Source organism: Molossus molossus, unplaced genomic scaffold (assembly GCF_014108415.1).
Source record: "Molossus molossus isolate mMolMol1 unplaced genomic scaffold, mMolMol1.p scaffold_m16_p_22, whole genome shotgun sequence".
In the NCBI taxonomy this organism is placed as follows: domain Eukaryota; kingdom Metazoa; phylum Chordata; class Mammalia; order Chiroptera; family Molossidae; genus Molossus; species Molossus molossus.
The window spans coordinates 5,862,381-5,877,205 of NW_023425358.1; the positions used below are offsets into that span (position 1 = coordinate 5,862,381).

A 14,825-nucleotide genomic window follows, 5' to 3' on the forward strand; every position below is an offset into this window, starting at 1 on the left:
CCTAGGTTGCAGGTTTGATCTCCAGCCCCAGTCTGGGCATGTGCAGGAGGCAGCTGATTGATGTTTCTCTCTCACATCAATACACATCAATATTTCTTTCTCTCTCTCTCTCTCTCTCTCTCTCCTCCCCTCCCTCCCTCCCTCCCTCCCTCTTCCTTCCCTTCTCTCTAAAAGTTGGTGAGTGTGTTCTTGGGTGAGGATTTAAAAAAAAAAAAAAGTAAATAAATAAATAAATAAATGGAAGATAATTTTACTATAGTGAAAGAATGTATATCTCATGAGATCCTGGAGGATGGGATAGGTGTTTTTTCTTAAGCTATTTTGAATATCCTAATACTTAATATGGGTCTCTTTGCCTTTGATTTTGTGTGTGTGTGTGATTGTTGACATGATATTTTAACTTTGAATAAATAAAATTCATAGCAACGTATCTCTAGAGAAAATACAGGCATCTATGCCTAATTAGCAAAGAATAGAGTCATGGCTTACTTTCTTCTGCGATAGGTAAGCTGTGCTTACAGCATGAGGATCTTGCAAAGAAGAGCATCCCGGCCCTGGTGCGAGAGCTGGAGGTGTGCAATGATGTGGCTGTTCGTAACAATGTTGTCATTGTTATGTGTGATCTCTGTATCCGGTACACTGTCATGGTGGACAAGTACATTCCCAACATCTCCATGTGTCTGAAGGATTCAGATCCATTCATCCGAAAGCAAACGCTCATCTTGCTTACCAATCTCTTGCAGGTTCGTATGAGGATTAGACCTGTCATTCCTTTCCCTCTAACACTGCTTCCAGTTTAAGGGAATATTTGAGTAGCGTAGAGAATGTGCTGCTTTGTAGTAGAATCCAAAAATAATTAGCCTCATCTTTGGTTTAAAATAATCATTCTCCTAATTTTCAGTACAGCCTTTTAAACAGATCGTTACTCCTAATACTTGTTCTGGGCGTCTGTCCAGCAGCATACATTTCTCTTTTGCCAGTAAGCTACGTAAGATATGCCCCGTAGACTGGTGGTTCCAGCCCAGTTCTGCTGTTCTTGACTCTTGGACAGGTCGGTGTTTCTCAGATAGAAGGTCTTGTTTGTACAGTGAGGAGCCCAGCATTTCCCCGGCTACCTCATTGAGCTCTCCGAGGCTGCACTGAGACCTTCCAGTGTGAAGAACTTGGAGAACTGGAAAGCTCTGCAGAGCATTAACACTTTTATTCACATTGAGAACACGTGTAGCCTATGAGGAAGGGAAAATAATGTTTGATCTTTAAAAAGAAGGCATTTAACAAAGATGTACATCTATTCTAGTGTGTTCTGTAGACTCATCTTTGTACTCTGTGTACCTGACGAAGGCTCCGAAGCCCTGCGCTGAGTCATGTCCCTAATACAGTGGATCTGATGTGCTCTTCCCACGTATCCCTCCACTCCTCTTGGGAATTGAGTGCTAAGGGCCTGCTCATGGGCCACAGACAGACTTGAGTGGCTGACGGCTATGATGTTAAACAAAAGGAAGTTAACAGTTGATTTTATGACTGACTACTGTTAAGGTTTATATATTAAAAATCCTTCTTGCCCAGCCAGTGTGGCTCAGTGGTTGAGCATTGACCCATGCACTAAGAGGTCACCGGTTCGATTCCCAGTCAGGGCACATGCCCAGGTTGTGGGCCTGATCCCCAGTGGGGGGCATGCAGGAGATGGCCAATTGATGTTCTATCAATGTTTTGATCTCTCATGCTCTCTCCCTTCCTTTCTCTCTAAAATCAATAGAGGAAAAAAATTAAAAATCTTTCTTAATCATGCCATTTCTCTTTGTACAGGAAGAATTTGTGAAGTGGAAGGGCTCTCTGTTCTTTCGATTTGTCAGCACTCTGATAGACTCACATCCAGACATTGCCAGGTACATTTTCTCTACGTGTCGGCTGAGTGATTGACCTGACTTCTGCTCTACCTGAGCTCTTTCTCTAAAATTGGGTTACAATTGAGTTATTTAGGATTCAGTGAACTTTTTGGCAGTTGCCAGAAATTTACCAGGTTTTTAAAATACTGATCTGTGTTGGGAAGTGTGGCCGTGGTCTTGGGCTGTGAGGAGTGGGGCCCAGGGCCCAGGGCCAGAGTTCCTCCTGGGGGCCATTTCTTAATGTCTGGGTAGTGGGACATTACTGGGAAGAGGGAAAAGGAGGCAGATGAAAATCCCTTAGTGTTAACTGGAGACATGTTCCAAGAAGTGTGAGGATCGGCAAGCTTTCTAAAGAAAAGCCCGCTCTGACGTGGCCGGGAGGTGTGTGCCTTGGAGCTGACCTCAGGAGTCGGTCCATTCTAACCCGAGGACATGGTGGCCTGCCTGCATCATGGAGAGATTAACAGCCTGGTTATCGGCACACTGGGCTCGTGACTGACTCACTGGCGACCAGCTCCTGCAGGCCCAGCCCGCACTCCTCCCCGTGCCCGAAACATTATACAGCCCACCCACCACCCAGCCCACACTCCTCCCCCTGCCCGAAACATTGTACAACCCACCCACCTCCCCAGCCCACACTCCTGCCCCTGCCCGAAACATTGTACAGCCCACACACCTACCCCCAGCCCACACTCCTGCCCCTCCCCCTGCCCGAAACATTGTACAACCCACCCACCACCCCAGCCCACACTCCTGCCCCTGCCCGAAACATTGTACAACCCACCCACCTCCCCAGCCCACACTCCTCCCCCTGCCCGAAACATTGTACAGCCCACACACCTCCCCCCAGCCCACACTCCTGCCCCTCCCCCTGCCCGAAACATTGTACAACCCACCCACCTCCCAGCCCACACTCCTCCCCCTGCCCGAAACATTGTACAGCCCACCCACCTCCCCAGCCCGCACTCCTCCCCGTGCCCGAAACATTGTACAACCCACCCACCACCCCAGCCCACACTCCTCCCCCTGCCCGTGCCCGAAACATTGTACAGCCCACCCACCACCCCAGCCCACACTCCTGCCCCTGCCCAAAACATTGTACACCCCACCCACCTCCCCAGCCCACACTACTGCCCCTGCCCGTGCCCGAAACATTGTACAACCCACCCACCACCCCAGCCCACACTCTTCCCCCTGCCGGTAACATTGTACAACACACCCACCTCCCCAGCCCACACTCCTGCCCCTGCCCGAAACATTGTACAACCCACCCACCTCCCCAGCCCACACTCCTGCCCCTCCCCCTGCCCGAAACATTGTACAACCCACTCACCTCCCCAGCCCACACTCCTGCCCCTGCCCGAAACATTGTACAGCCCACCCTCCTCCCCAACCCACACTCCTCCCCCTGCCCGAAACATTGTACAGCCCACCCTCCTCCCCAGCCCACACTCCTCCCCCTGCCCGAAACATTGTACAACCCACCCACCTCCCCAGCCCACACTACTGCCCCTGCCCGAAACATTGTACAACCCACCCACCTCCCCAGCCCACACTCCTGCCCCTCCCCCTGCCCGAAACATTGTACAACCCACCCACCTCCCCAGCCCACACTCCTCCCCCTGCCGGAAACATTGTACAACCCACCCACCTCCCCAGCCCACACTCCTGCCCCTCCCCCTGCCCGAAACATTGTACAACCCACTCACCTCCCCAGCCCACACTACTGTCCCTGCCCGAAACATTGTACAACCCACCCACCTCCCCAGCCCACACTACTGCCCCTGCCCGAAACATTGTACAACCCACCCACCTCCCCAGCCCACATTCCTCTCCTCATTTTTTTCCTTTTGGCCTAATTGCCTTTTCTTACGTAGTCATTGTTTCTCTACCCTTTAAAAGCAGCTGGCAAGTGAGGGTGGGCAGAGCAGATTTTACGGGATGACCCACTGTTCTCCCACATTTCTGGCAATATTGAAACAAATGTATAAGATTCAAAAAATAAATATATAAAATACTAATCTATATAACAAAGCTTTATTTCGCATACAAGTTTAAGGAAGAAACGTGTTCACTTTGACTACGAAATAATGTCGGCATTGACCACACTTGCTAACGTTGTTCACTCCTCCTGAAGAAATAGTGAAGGGAATGTGCCTTCGTCAGGGCAGCTCTCGAATGGCAGCCATTCACGTGAGCCTAACTGCTGATTTCTGGGCCAGTAAAGTGTGAGTTTTGATAAAGAGTTCAGTTGCTTTTAAGTGCAGAAATTTTAAGAAGAAATTCTAGGAACTAAGACACAGTTTCACAGTATGAATAGAGTATACAAATGACAAGGCTCCTTCGAAATGGCTGCTGCTTAAAAACTGAAGGGAAAGGAATTACTTTGTCATTTCTTATTTCTTATTCAAAAACTTTTTTTTAAAGATTTATTTTCAAAGGTTGAAAAATGATCTCACAGAATTTGCTAACCTAGATTATGTTGTGTGAATAATTCTTTTTAAAGCAAATCTGCAATTGGGAAATAGAATATTGAATACTATGGCAAAAGCTACCACTGTTGGGAAAAGGTCTTTATAGAGTTCATTAACTATAAATAGCTTATAATAGTGGGTCCCTCTTGTTCTAAATATGGTCACCAGTGATTTCCTCTGAGTTCCCTGGAGAATTTCTGTTCGGTTTCCTTTAAATATAATTTTCCAAGAAGGAACATTTACATAGTAAACTTGTAGAGGTTAATGTTCTAATTATTACTGTGTTGAGTCAGAAGCAAAAAGCTAAGGTTATTTTTCTTTGTTTATATAATTAGGAAAGGGACCGAGACAGCCGTGCCGTGCCTCTTCCCTTCTCTGCGGCCACGAGACTGTCTCTCGGGCTCTGAACGATGTGTAGCCCCGGAGCGGTCTCGGTTAGAAGTGCTTGGAAGGCTCTCAGATGATGAGCCCGAGGCACGTTGGTTCTTTAACTTGCAGTTCTGTTTTTCCCACGTTTGTCAGCTCTTATACATATATGTAAGAAGAGCTTTGATTTGTATGTAAAATATACACAGAACTTGCTATACAGATGATAAGAGCATGAATCAGAAAGAAATTAGGACAGATAGATATTTACACTCTAGTAAGACTGTCAGTGCCTCTTGTAACATTTTAATATTTCCCCCTTAAATCTTTCCATTTTATCTGATTGAGTTTGTTTAAACCATGGCTTAAATGAAAATCACATGGCAGAGGGATGAGGGATCTCTCTGGGGCCTCTTCTATAAGACTCTGCTCACACTTACAAGGCTCTGTCCTCATGACCCAAAGTCTCCTGGGGGTTAGGTTTTCAACATAGGACTTTGAGAATGAGAGTCACACATGTTCAGATCATAGCAGTGATGTCAGGATTTGGAATGGAGAAAATTAGGAAGCAGTTACCAAGCCGTGGAGGGCAAAATAGATGGCAGGAGCTTCAAGAGAAAAGACTAAGTATTGTTATATGAACCAGGTCGAGAATCATGTGTTTTTAATCAGCAGCCAAGCTTCCCTTGCCCCTTCTTTGTATCCTCCCCCAACGGTCTTTTTCTTCAGAGCACCTTCAGCAACATATTTGTGTTGTAGGTACATCAGTCTGTCCACTAGCATGTAAGCTTCCTGAGGGGTGGACATTTTGTTTAACTATCCCAGCCCCATGAAAGAGCTTGAGATGGAGTAGACACTCAGCGAACATTGGTAAATGGGAAACACCTTAGGGAAGACCTGGCCCCCTGCCCTGGCTGTGGGACTGGAGAGAACAGCAGCCCCCCTCAAGAGGCTGAGAGAGAACCGGTGTCCTTGGAGGAAGGCCCACTCTCATTATGAAGGGCAGGTAGAGAGACGTAGAAGCTGGACTCATGGTGGAACCAAGACCAGAGGGTGCAGGGAGAAAGGTTCCAGGCCGGGAAGGGAGATGCGGGAAGTGGGATCAGGAGGAAGCAGCAGAGTGTGACAGATGAGGGAACTGTCAGGTGAGGAGGGCCCGGCTTTGCATGCGGCCAAGGGGTGCTCAGATACAGGGAATGGCTTGCTTCCAGTTTCAGATAGAATCCTGGTGTCAGTGGCTCTGAGCCCCAGTTTGAATCTGAGATAGACCAGGGTAGGAAGGCGTGTCCGTGCACAGCAGCCTTGACTGAGCAGATGCCCGCTTCAGAATAGCACGTGGCTTGACATCTGAAGGAGGTTGTTGTTTCCTACGAAATCTGAAAGTCGAATGAACAGACTGCTCTTTCCTGTAGCCTCACAGGGCGTTTGAAACCTGGATTTCGTTTCAGTAAGAGACTAATCGTTTCTTTCCACAACATTATTACTGCTTAGATCTAACTGGTCTTCCTTTTATTTTTCATCAAATGCAGTGAATGCAGGGTAAACTCCAGGCAGCCTTCCTGAAGTGGTGCAGTGCTGACGTCTGGTGTCTGTTAGTTGTCCTGAGGGATAGGACCAGTGAGAAAGGCGTGAGTTCTCAGTCAGCTCTCTTAGAACGGTGCACGTTTTCTGTGCAGTGACCACGCTGCCCTCTGCACTGGACGGCCTGCCCGGGACGCTGACACCCTCCAGCCTCCAGCTGGCAGACAGATCCTCTTCCTCAGCGTACTGAGCCTGTAGGGTCTGTGAGCCTAAGTCCAGTCAGAGCTGGAGCTCGGCTTCGCGAGACCCAGCCAAGGCAGCAGCAAGTTAGCCCTGCACGGCCCACGGACTGGGTGTCTGTTTCGCACCCTGCGGGGAGCTCTTTGAGTCTGCGCTCAGCCCTGAGCCTATGCCTTTTTTTTTTTTTTGCATTATTTATGCGACCATTGGCTGGATTTGTGTAGTTGGTAAGGCTGCTAATTCACTGGGGAGCGACTGAAGTGTCTTGCTCACTAGTTACTTCTACCTGCATGTATTCTTGACCCAGACTCTAAGTAGAGGAGCATTTGACATGAAGTTCAAGCTCCAAGCAGCCTCTCTTCTTGCAGAAGAGTTATTGGATTCTGGCTGGTTTTACATTTTCATGTGAATGACTTCAAATCTGAGAAGACTCGGGTAGCTGAGGAAATTGTCGTGCCGTGGTGGTGAGCTGTGATCAGCACCCGGGCGGAAGGCCTGCCGCTTCCTTCGGGGCTGTGTTCTGTTGGTGCAGTGGTTCTCTCCATTCTTCATCCCCGACGGTTTACTTGGAGTAACCCTTGTTTAAAAGAACAACATCTGACGCTGTGACCCTCTGCCGTTCTCACCTGCGTTGCTGAGCACACAGTGTGTGTAGAATTACTGACAACTCTCAGATCAAACCGGTGCGTCTCGCTGGCCTCAGTGAGTCTCCCCTGAGGAATTCCCTGTATCAAGTGGGACTTACTTGTTTTGTTTGTATAATTAGGTCAGACTGCTCCCTTATTTCCTAGGTTGATAGTCAAAGGGTCGTGATAAGCTTCCTTAAACCTCATGATTTCTGAGCGACCTTCTGACCTCTCACTGATGCGTACGCTGTGACTACAGACTGACTAGAATACCGGCCTAAGAGGAAGCGGGAGGCGAAGGCACGCCTGCAGCCAGTCCTGACGCCCTCTGCAGCTCCCGTCCCTGCTCCGCTCCCGAGGGGAGCTGACTGTGTAGGTGGAAACTGCATGTAACCCTGAAATGAAACGACAGCATTGGTGTGGACAGTGTGAAGGATCAGCGCCCGCCCTGTACCACCTTGGGTCGACCCTGAGCAGAAAGCAGCGCCCTGCGTGGTCTCACCTGCTGACGTGATGAGACGAGCTGTCAGGGAGCTTGACGTTGGACAGTCCGGCTTTTGTTTGTGTTCACTGGGTTTGGGAGCCCATTAGATTTTGCCCTTCAGATCGGCGTGGTGCTAGTGACGTCGGTGTCCCTGTGCCGCGGTACGTGTGTGCTAAAGCCTCTTCCTGGTCTGGGCACGGGAAGAGGAGCATGCCGCACTGGCTGAGGGTCCAGAGCTCGGTGAGCCAGTCGCTGTCCGTGGAGAGGACTTGCCCTGCTGACCCAACTATGGAGCTCTTGTAGTTAGCCACAATTCTTGAAAAAGTTTTAGTTACTAAAATTGGTTTTTGTTCATTATTGTGGGCAACAGCCTTCCGGTCAGGGGGAAAGCCCAAGTGTTGATTTCCAGGTGGTGGTTCTGATTGCAGCGGCCTTCAGGACCATGGGCCTCTGCTCTGACGTGTAGCTGACTAATGAGCCCATGTTAGAGTTTCGAACGGAAGCCTGGTAGAGAAAGCCGTTATGCCAGCCTTGGAGTCCAAAGGGAGGCTGCCGGGCAAGGACAGACAAAAGAAGCTAAATTCATGCCTTGTTTTTAATGTGAACGAAGCTGTTTACTGGGATAGATTTAGTGGCTCTTACCCTAATTCACAGTTCCCCTCTGTTTTGCAGAGTTCTTGGCATAATATTAGCGGCTGTTTGCAAATAGCCAATGGGCCTCCTTCTTTTTTGCAGTTTTGGGGAGTTTTGCCTGGCTCACCTGTTACTGAAGAGGAATCCGGTCATGTTCTTCCAGCACTTTATTGAGTGTATCTTCCACTTTAATAACTACGAGAAGCATGAGAAGTATAACAAATTCTCCCAGTCAGAGAGGTCAGTGAGGCTCCCGGGAGAGCCGGGTGCGATGGGAGATGGCCAGACCCTGCCCACGCACTTCTGTGCGGTCGTTACTTGCCTTGGCAGACCCACCAAGACATCCAGTCGTGCCCCTGGTCCTAGGGACACGCTTGTGATGAGCACTGGTGGTGGCCGCGAGATGCTGTTAAGTCCTGCTCACCCTGGCCCACATGAGGGGGTAAAATTGTCCTGTTTTGCCACAGGGAGAAGCGGCTTTTTTCACTGAAGGGAAAGACAAATAAGGACAAACGAATGAAAATCTATAAGTTTCTTCTGGAGCACTTCACAGATGAACAGCGATTCAATATTACATCCAAAATCTGCCTCAGTATTTTGGGTAGGCATGTGTGTTTGGGATAAAATGTCTGTTTACAATGAAGTGCTGTGCTGCTAATGGTCTGGCAGATCTGGAGCAAATGGGACTCTGGTCCTACAGGAAGACCCCGTTCTGTCCTCCCTGGACACTGCCTGTGCACACGCAGGCCCTGGCAGCCGCGTGCTCGCCCGGCTCTGAGCGTACCTCCCCGAGGCCACAGTTCCTCAGAGGCCGGTCTTTGTGCTCTCTCCCAGCGTGCTTCGCAGACGGCATCCTGCCCCTGGACATGGACGCCAGTGAGCTGCTCTCAGATACCTTTGAGGTCCTCAGCTCAAAGGAAATCAAGCTTTTGGCAATGAGATCGAAACCAGATAAGGACCTGCTTATGGAAGAAGATGACATGGCCCTGGCCAATGTGGTCATGCAGGAAGCTCAGAAGAAGCTCATCTCACAAGTGAGTGTGTTCTCTAAGGAGGCCTGGCCACACCCCTCAGTACTGTGGTCTGGCCACGATCCTGATCTCAGCAGTGGCCTTGATTCTCCCCCGTGGAGACTATGTGCCAACTTCTCTCGTGAGTGCGAACCCACTGCCTGCCTAGATGTGCCACCAGCGTCTCAGACTTCCATGTCCGACCTGAGCTACTCATCCCTCTTCCTCCTCCGGCACTCTCTTCCCGCGTCCTCTGTCGTGGAGAAGGGCCCGGCACTTCAGGGGCAGCTGGCTGTCGTGGTTCTCACCAGGCCCCGGGCTCTTATTCCTGGATCTCTAATTCTTGTTTCCCACCTGAGCCCTAAAGACTTGTGCACCCAAAGAAATAGAATGATCACACCTCATGTGTCCATTTTAGCTTACAAATCCCTCTCTCTGTACCTTTCTCCTGGTTCTGTGTTTACGAAAGCCTGTGTTTCCTCAACACCCGTTCTGCGTCTGGTTTCTTTCTGTCCAGGCTGCGCACTTCTTGCTGCCAGAGTACTCTTTCTTCCGTACACACCTGATCATTGCTCTCTCCTGCTTCAAACAGGCTAGATAGAGGCAGATTGGCTGCAGGGGCAGCAGGGAACTTTTGGGGTCATGGATTGTGGGTAATGATCTAGATTGTGGTGTTGGGCATTCCATATATACTACTGTCCACTCACTGAAGTGTTCACTTAGCATGGGCAAATTTTACTGTATATAAGTTATACGTCACTAATGGAATCTTCAGTGAGTAGGTTGGTGGCTTCCTCTCATCTTCTGAGTAAAATTCCCATTCTTCAAGGCATACAGACCCCTTCACTGCCTGCTCCCCATCCTGAGATCTCGGTTCCAGATGACCGTCCATCCCCACAACGGGAGGTGTCTCCCGCCTCTGTGCCTCTGCACACTGCTGCTGCTGCCCACTGCGCCCACTCCCACCCTGTCCCCGCCGCAACCTGATTCCTCGCCTCCTAAGGCTCATCTTTTCAAAGAAGCCTTCCCTGAGTTGTACTCCCTTCCTAGGCATCCCTCTTCCATACGTTTCTTGACACCTACCACTTGTCACAGCTCAAAACACAGACTTCTAGTCTGGTCTAGAAGTAACTTGAAGGCTTTCTTTCTGTGCCCCAGAGGTTAGCTTTGTGTCTGGTACAGAGATCATATTGTTGATATTTGTTGAAGGAATACATTTAAGCCACTATAGGTGCCACCTGCTTAGACTCAGATTATTAAACTGTTTGTTTCTCGACTATCACCCTCCTATTTCAGGAATTCTGATAAGACTTTTTAGAAATGAGTGGTTTACAAGCAAGAAATGTGTACTTGTGACTTTAAATAAGAAAAAGAATACTTTTCAGAGTCAGAATGATAACTCATGTACATGTGTGCTACTATAATGAATTATTTTTAATTCTAAGAGATTTATTGCAAAACATTTGTAGTTAGTGATCATTCATGGTAAAGAATATGAAGGCTTGGTCAAGTCAGGGACTGCCATACCTAACACTTTCCTAAATATATACAAAGTTACACAGAGAGATACAAAACTGACTACCTGCATGCTTAGCCATTTTGGACCACTGTCATTTCACCAACAGGAATAAACACGTCTCTTGGAAAGCCCAGTGGAACTCATTTCCATTCTGAAGGGAGGTGTTAATGGAGGCACTGGATGTGGAGCGAGAGTCTGTGATGGGTTTGTGTGGCGGTTTGGAGCTTGTTGTCAGATTATTCAACATATTTCTAGTTCCTTTTTTTGTTCAGAAAATAAGAATGCTATTTATCTGTGTCCTACTTTATAAGCTTTCCTGGTGTTTTGAGGTAATGCTTACAAAGTCTCCAGGACAAAGGTGCTGCATTCTGTACAGTTCCCAGTACCATACTCAGAAGTCAGAAGTAGACTTACATAGTCTATTAGATCTGCTAGACAAAAGAACAGATCAAGGAACAGTCTTTGTCTTTCAGAACTGTATACATTTAAAACACGCCTTTGTGTTACTACAGGTTCAGAAGAGGAATTTCATAGAAAACATTATTCCCATCATCATCTCCCTGAAGACGGTGCTGGAGAAGAATAAGATCCCAGCTTTGCGGGAACTCATGAACTATCTCAGGGTAAAATATGGCCTTTTGCTTTGGGGTTGGTATCTCTTGTCCCCAGGCTATTGCTCTACAGCTAGAACTCAAAATGCCTCAAAAGCAGCATTACCTTAGTTTAGAACTAGACCTGCCGCAGGCCTTTGACTGGTGGGGAGAAGACAGAATTTGCCCGTAGGTTCCACAGAAGCTGGTCCTTTGTTTGAGCAATTGAGTTTGTGAAGAGCTGACCCACTGCTGAGCATGTGTCTGTCCTTGATCATCCAAGTAGATTCAGTTTTAAAGACTTTCTCAACTGGGGTCAAAAGCAAAGTCATCATCTTAAGTTTATTGTGGTGAGGGATCGAGTGAAAATGGGTCATCATATTTTATTTAGGGATATTTACTTTTAACCCTGTCTGTGATTTACAAGTCAGGACAAAACTGCCCAATAGCAGCAGCCGTTGGTTGGGGAATACCCAGCAGAGGCTGGGCCGCCCTCACTCGCCACGAGAAGTCTGTACACTTGCAGGCAGGCGTACTTGGTGCCCCAGACCTGCCTGGCACAATCTTACCATCGGGAATAAATGCAACACCTTTTTCCTTTCTCTGTTTACACTTTGCTGCTATTTTATTCCTCAAAAACCACTAAGAATATATATATATATTTTTTTATCCTCACCCGAGGACATTTTTCCATTTTTTGTTCAGGTAGAGTGGGAGGGAGAGAGAGGAACAGAGAGAGAGAGAGAGAGAAACATTGATGTGAAGGAACACATCGAGTGGCTGCCACCCGCACAACCGACCAGGGCCGGGGACAAACTGCAACCGAGGTACGCGCCCTTAGCGGGAACCGAACCCGGGTCTCTCAGGACCGCAGGCCGACGCTCTAACCGCTGAGCCAAACTGGCCAGGGCTAAGAATATTTTTTAAAAAGAGCTACAACAAAAATTACATTGAATATAATTTTTCAATCATCTCTTTATCCTAAGGAAGTCGAGGTGGGAAAGACAGGTTCAGTGTCTGGACGAAAATGAAACCTCCCAGTTTTACATTTCCATTGCCCTGTACTAGCCTCAGAAAAGAGCTCAGACCCTAAACGCCTGCTGAAACACGGACGAGAATGAGCTTGTCCGTTTGAAGCACACTCTCCGAGGCTGGTCCCGCTGGGGGAGCTGCTGGGCCAAACAGCTCAGCTCCCGAGCCTGCTGTGGGAGCGGCTGCAGCTGTCGCCTGACCCGCGCTGCCCTCTCTGCGGTGGCGGGGGCGGTCCATTTACTGCCTTCCCCTTGCTGGGACTGGTTGGGCTATGATACTTCTTTTCCTCCCTCTAACCCTGTTAGGTGAGGTGGTTTCATTCTCTGACCAAAGAGGTTTCATCCTTTGCAACCTCCTCTAGACCTAAGCATGTTCTTGCCATGATACGATGAAGAGGACACAGAGGTGGGACTAAGCCATGGCTGCAGTCCTCTGCGGGAGCGAGTGTGGACGGAGGCGTCACTTTTATTCGGCCGTTCCTGTACCTTACTCCACAGGCCTGGGCCAGGCCAGTGCCATGTCTCGCCTACCCCCCTAGCCTCTCTCTGAACTTCTCAGGGGCCTGCCTCAGTGACAGTGTGAGGTCCTTTGAACTGGTGGTGACCCAGAGCCTAGCCAGACCACCCACATACCTCCCTCTCCCCATGCCAGCTTCCAGGAGCAGAAAGGGGGTAGCTGTTGGAGGCAGTCCTGTGCCCTGTTCAAGCTCGGCTTTTGGCTAAAATTGTGTGATTCCACATCCTTGCTCCCATCAGGAACCTGAGAAACTACCTGTTAGCAGGCAGAGAGGCAGTAGGCTTCCTAGGAGGGCGGGACTCAGATGCTATCTCACACCGTGCTCACTTGCTCGTGTGGTCAAGAGCAGCCGGTGTTTCCTGGGAAACACCGCTGTGTTCATTCCTTGCTGGTTGCTGTAGTAGAAACAGTCCTCTCTCAGCAAAATAAGTCGTTGCCTGTTACCGCCCATCAAGTCGTGCTGGGTAGCGTGCTGACTTGCTCAGGGCAGCAGTCAAGGTGCCTTGTCTGCCCCAGGAGGTGATGCAGGACTACCGAGACGAGGTCAAGGACTTCTTTGCGGTCGACAAGCAGCTGGCGTCAGAGCTGGAGTACGACATGAAGAAGTACAGCGAGCAGCTGGCCCAGGAGCAGGAGCTGGCGAGACAAGCAGATGTGAACAGAGCAGCGGACCGTGCTGACGGGGCCCAGGCCGGGCAGGTAGGTGAGCGGCCACCTGAGGCGGACCCTCCTCTGCAGTCTGCTCTCTGCTGTACACAGAAGCAGAAGCTGCTGAGACCCAGGATTGCTGCTGTGGCCGCTGTTTGTTATGGTGACAGGGTGACAGGCAGGGAGCTGGACCACAGAGGCTTCCCTTCCCTCAAGGCCCCGCCTCCCGAGCTCGCCTGGGAGGTCATTGCCGTAATAGTTGGGGAAATGCGGGAATGCCCAGCGAGCAGGCTGGCAGCAGGCTGTGTGACCTTTGACCCGAGTGCTCCACAGGCACCTAGATCTCGAGGCTGCTCGCTGGGTGTGCCGTCCTCCCAGCAGCCCCTCTGCGAGCCTCCTGCAGCTCGGGGGTGTCTCCAGGGGCGTGCGCTCACCTCAGGCGCAGTGTGCTGCTGGCCGAGAAGGCCGCACAGTCTGCTCCTTAGAAATGCGGAAGACAAGCTGACATTCTCCTTTTCTCTTCCATGCCACAACACGCGTGTGGCAGGCAGTCTGCTAACAGTGCTGCTTCGAAGAGAAGGTGCTCGGCCGACGTGCTTTAAAGTAGATGACTGCGGACTTGCTCATCGCACCTGAAGATTCCTTTTCTTAAAAATACCTTCTCTGACAGGTTGCTCCAGGTTTAGAAACAGTGCCAGCTTCTGATGGCCAAGCAAGTGCCACTGTTCCCTCAAAACCCAGGCCTAGCACCGGCCAAGCAGCACCTTTGCCCCCTTCAGCGGAAGAGGGGCAGTTGAAGAGTTTCATGCCCAAAGCCAGGTACGGAGCCCCCGGAACCAGTGAGCGTGCCCCCCCCCCCCCCCCGGCACTCGCAGCAGGAGGACCACCCCCACCCCCACCCCCGGGCACTCGCAGCAGGAGGATCACCGCTATTGGCACCGATGCTCCCCTCTGCGCTTCCCTTCCAGGCGGGAAAGGAGTGAAGGAGATGGGTCGTGACTCCGTGTCCTCACTGTCTTGCTCTCTGCACGTCTGTGGCATGTTCTCCACAGGTCCATGTCCCTGAGTACCATTGCAATCCTGAACTCCGTCAAGAAAGCCGTGGAGTCCAGTAGCAGGCGTCGGAACCGGAGCATAGGCTTGCTGCCTTTCACTTTGAATTCGGGGAGCCCGGACAAAGCGCACCGCCGGGGTGAGTCCCGGCTCAGGAGACCCTGCCCATCTCCGCAGCGCTTGCAGACTGAGACCCAGAACGAGCTTCCTCTCACTCCCCTTGGAAC

General features: G+C 50.1%; 1 protein-coding gene across 1 annotated transcript in view; it reads left to right on the forward strand.

The window, feature by feature from the left end:
* Positions 1-14,825, forward strand: part of NCAPD3 (non-SMC condensin II complex subunit D3) — a 70,183-nt gene that overhangs the window by 49,268 nt on the left and 6,090 nt on the right. The window contains exons 23-31 of the mRNA XM_036276376.1: positions 505-743; positions 1,807-1,886; positions 8,333-8,470; positions 8,698-8,831; positions 9,065-9,264; positions 11,272-11,382; positions 13,414-13,596; positions 14,216-14,364; positions 14,598-14,737. Coding sequence (XP_036132269.1) covers positions 505-743; positions 1,807-1,886; positions 8,333-8,470; positions 8,698-8,831; positions 9,065-9,264; positions 11,272-11,382; positions 13,414-13,596; positions 14,216-14,364; positions 14,598-14,737 — 1,374 coding nt within the window. The remainder of the gene's footprint in view (positions 1-504; positions 744-1,806; positions 1,887-8,332; positions 8,471-8,697; positions 8,832-9,064; positions 9,265-11,271; positions 11,383-13,413; positions 13,597-14,215; positions 14,365-14,597; positions 14,738-14,825) is intronic.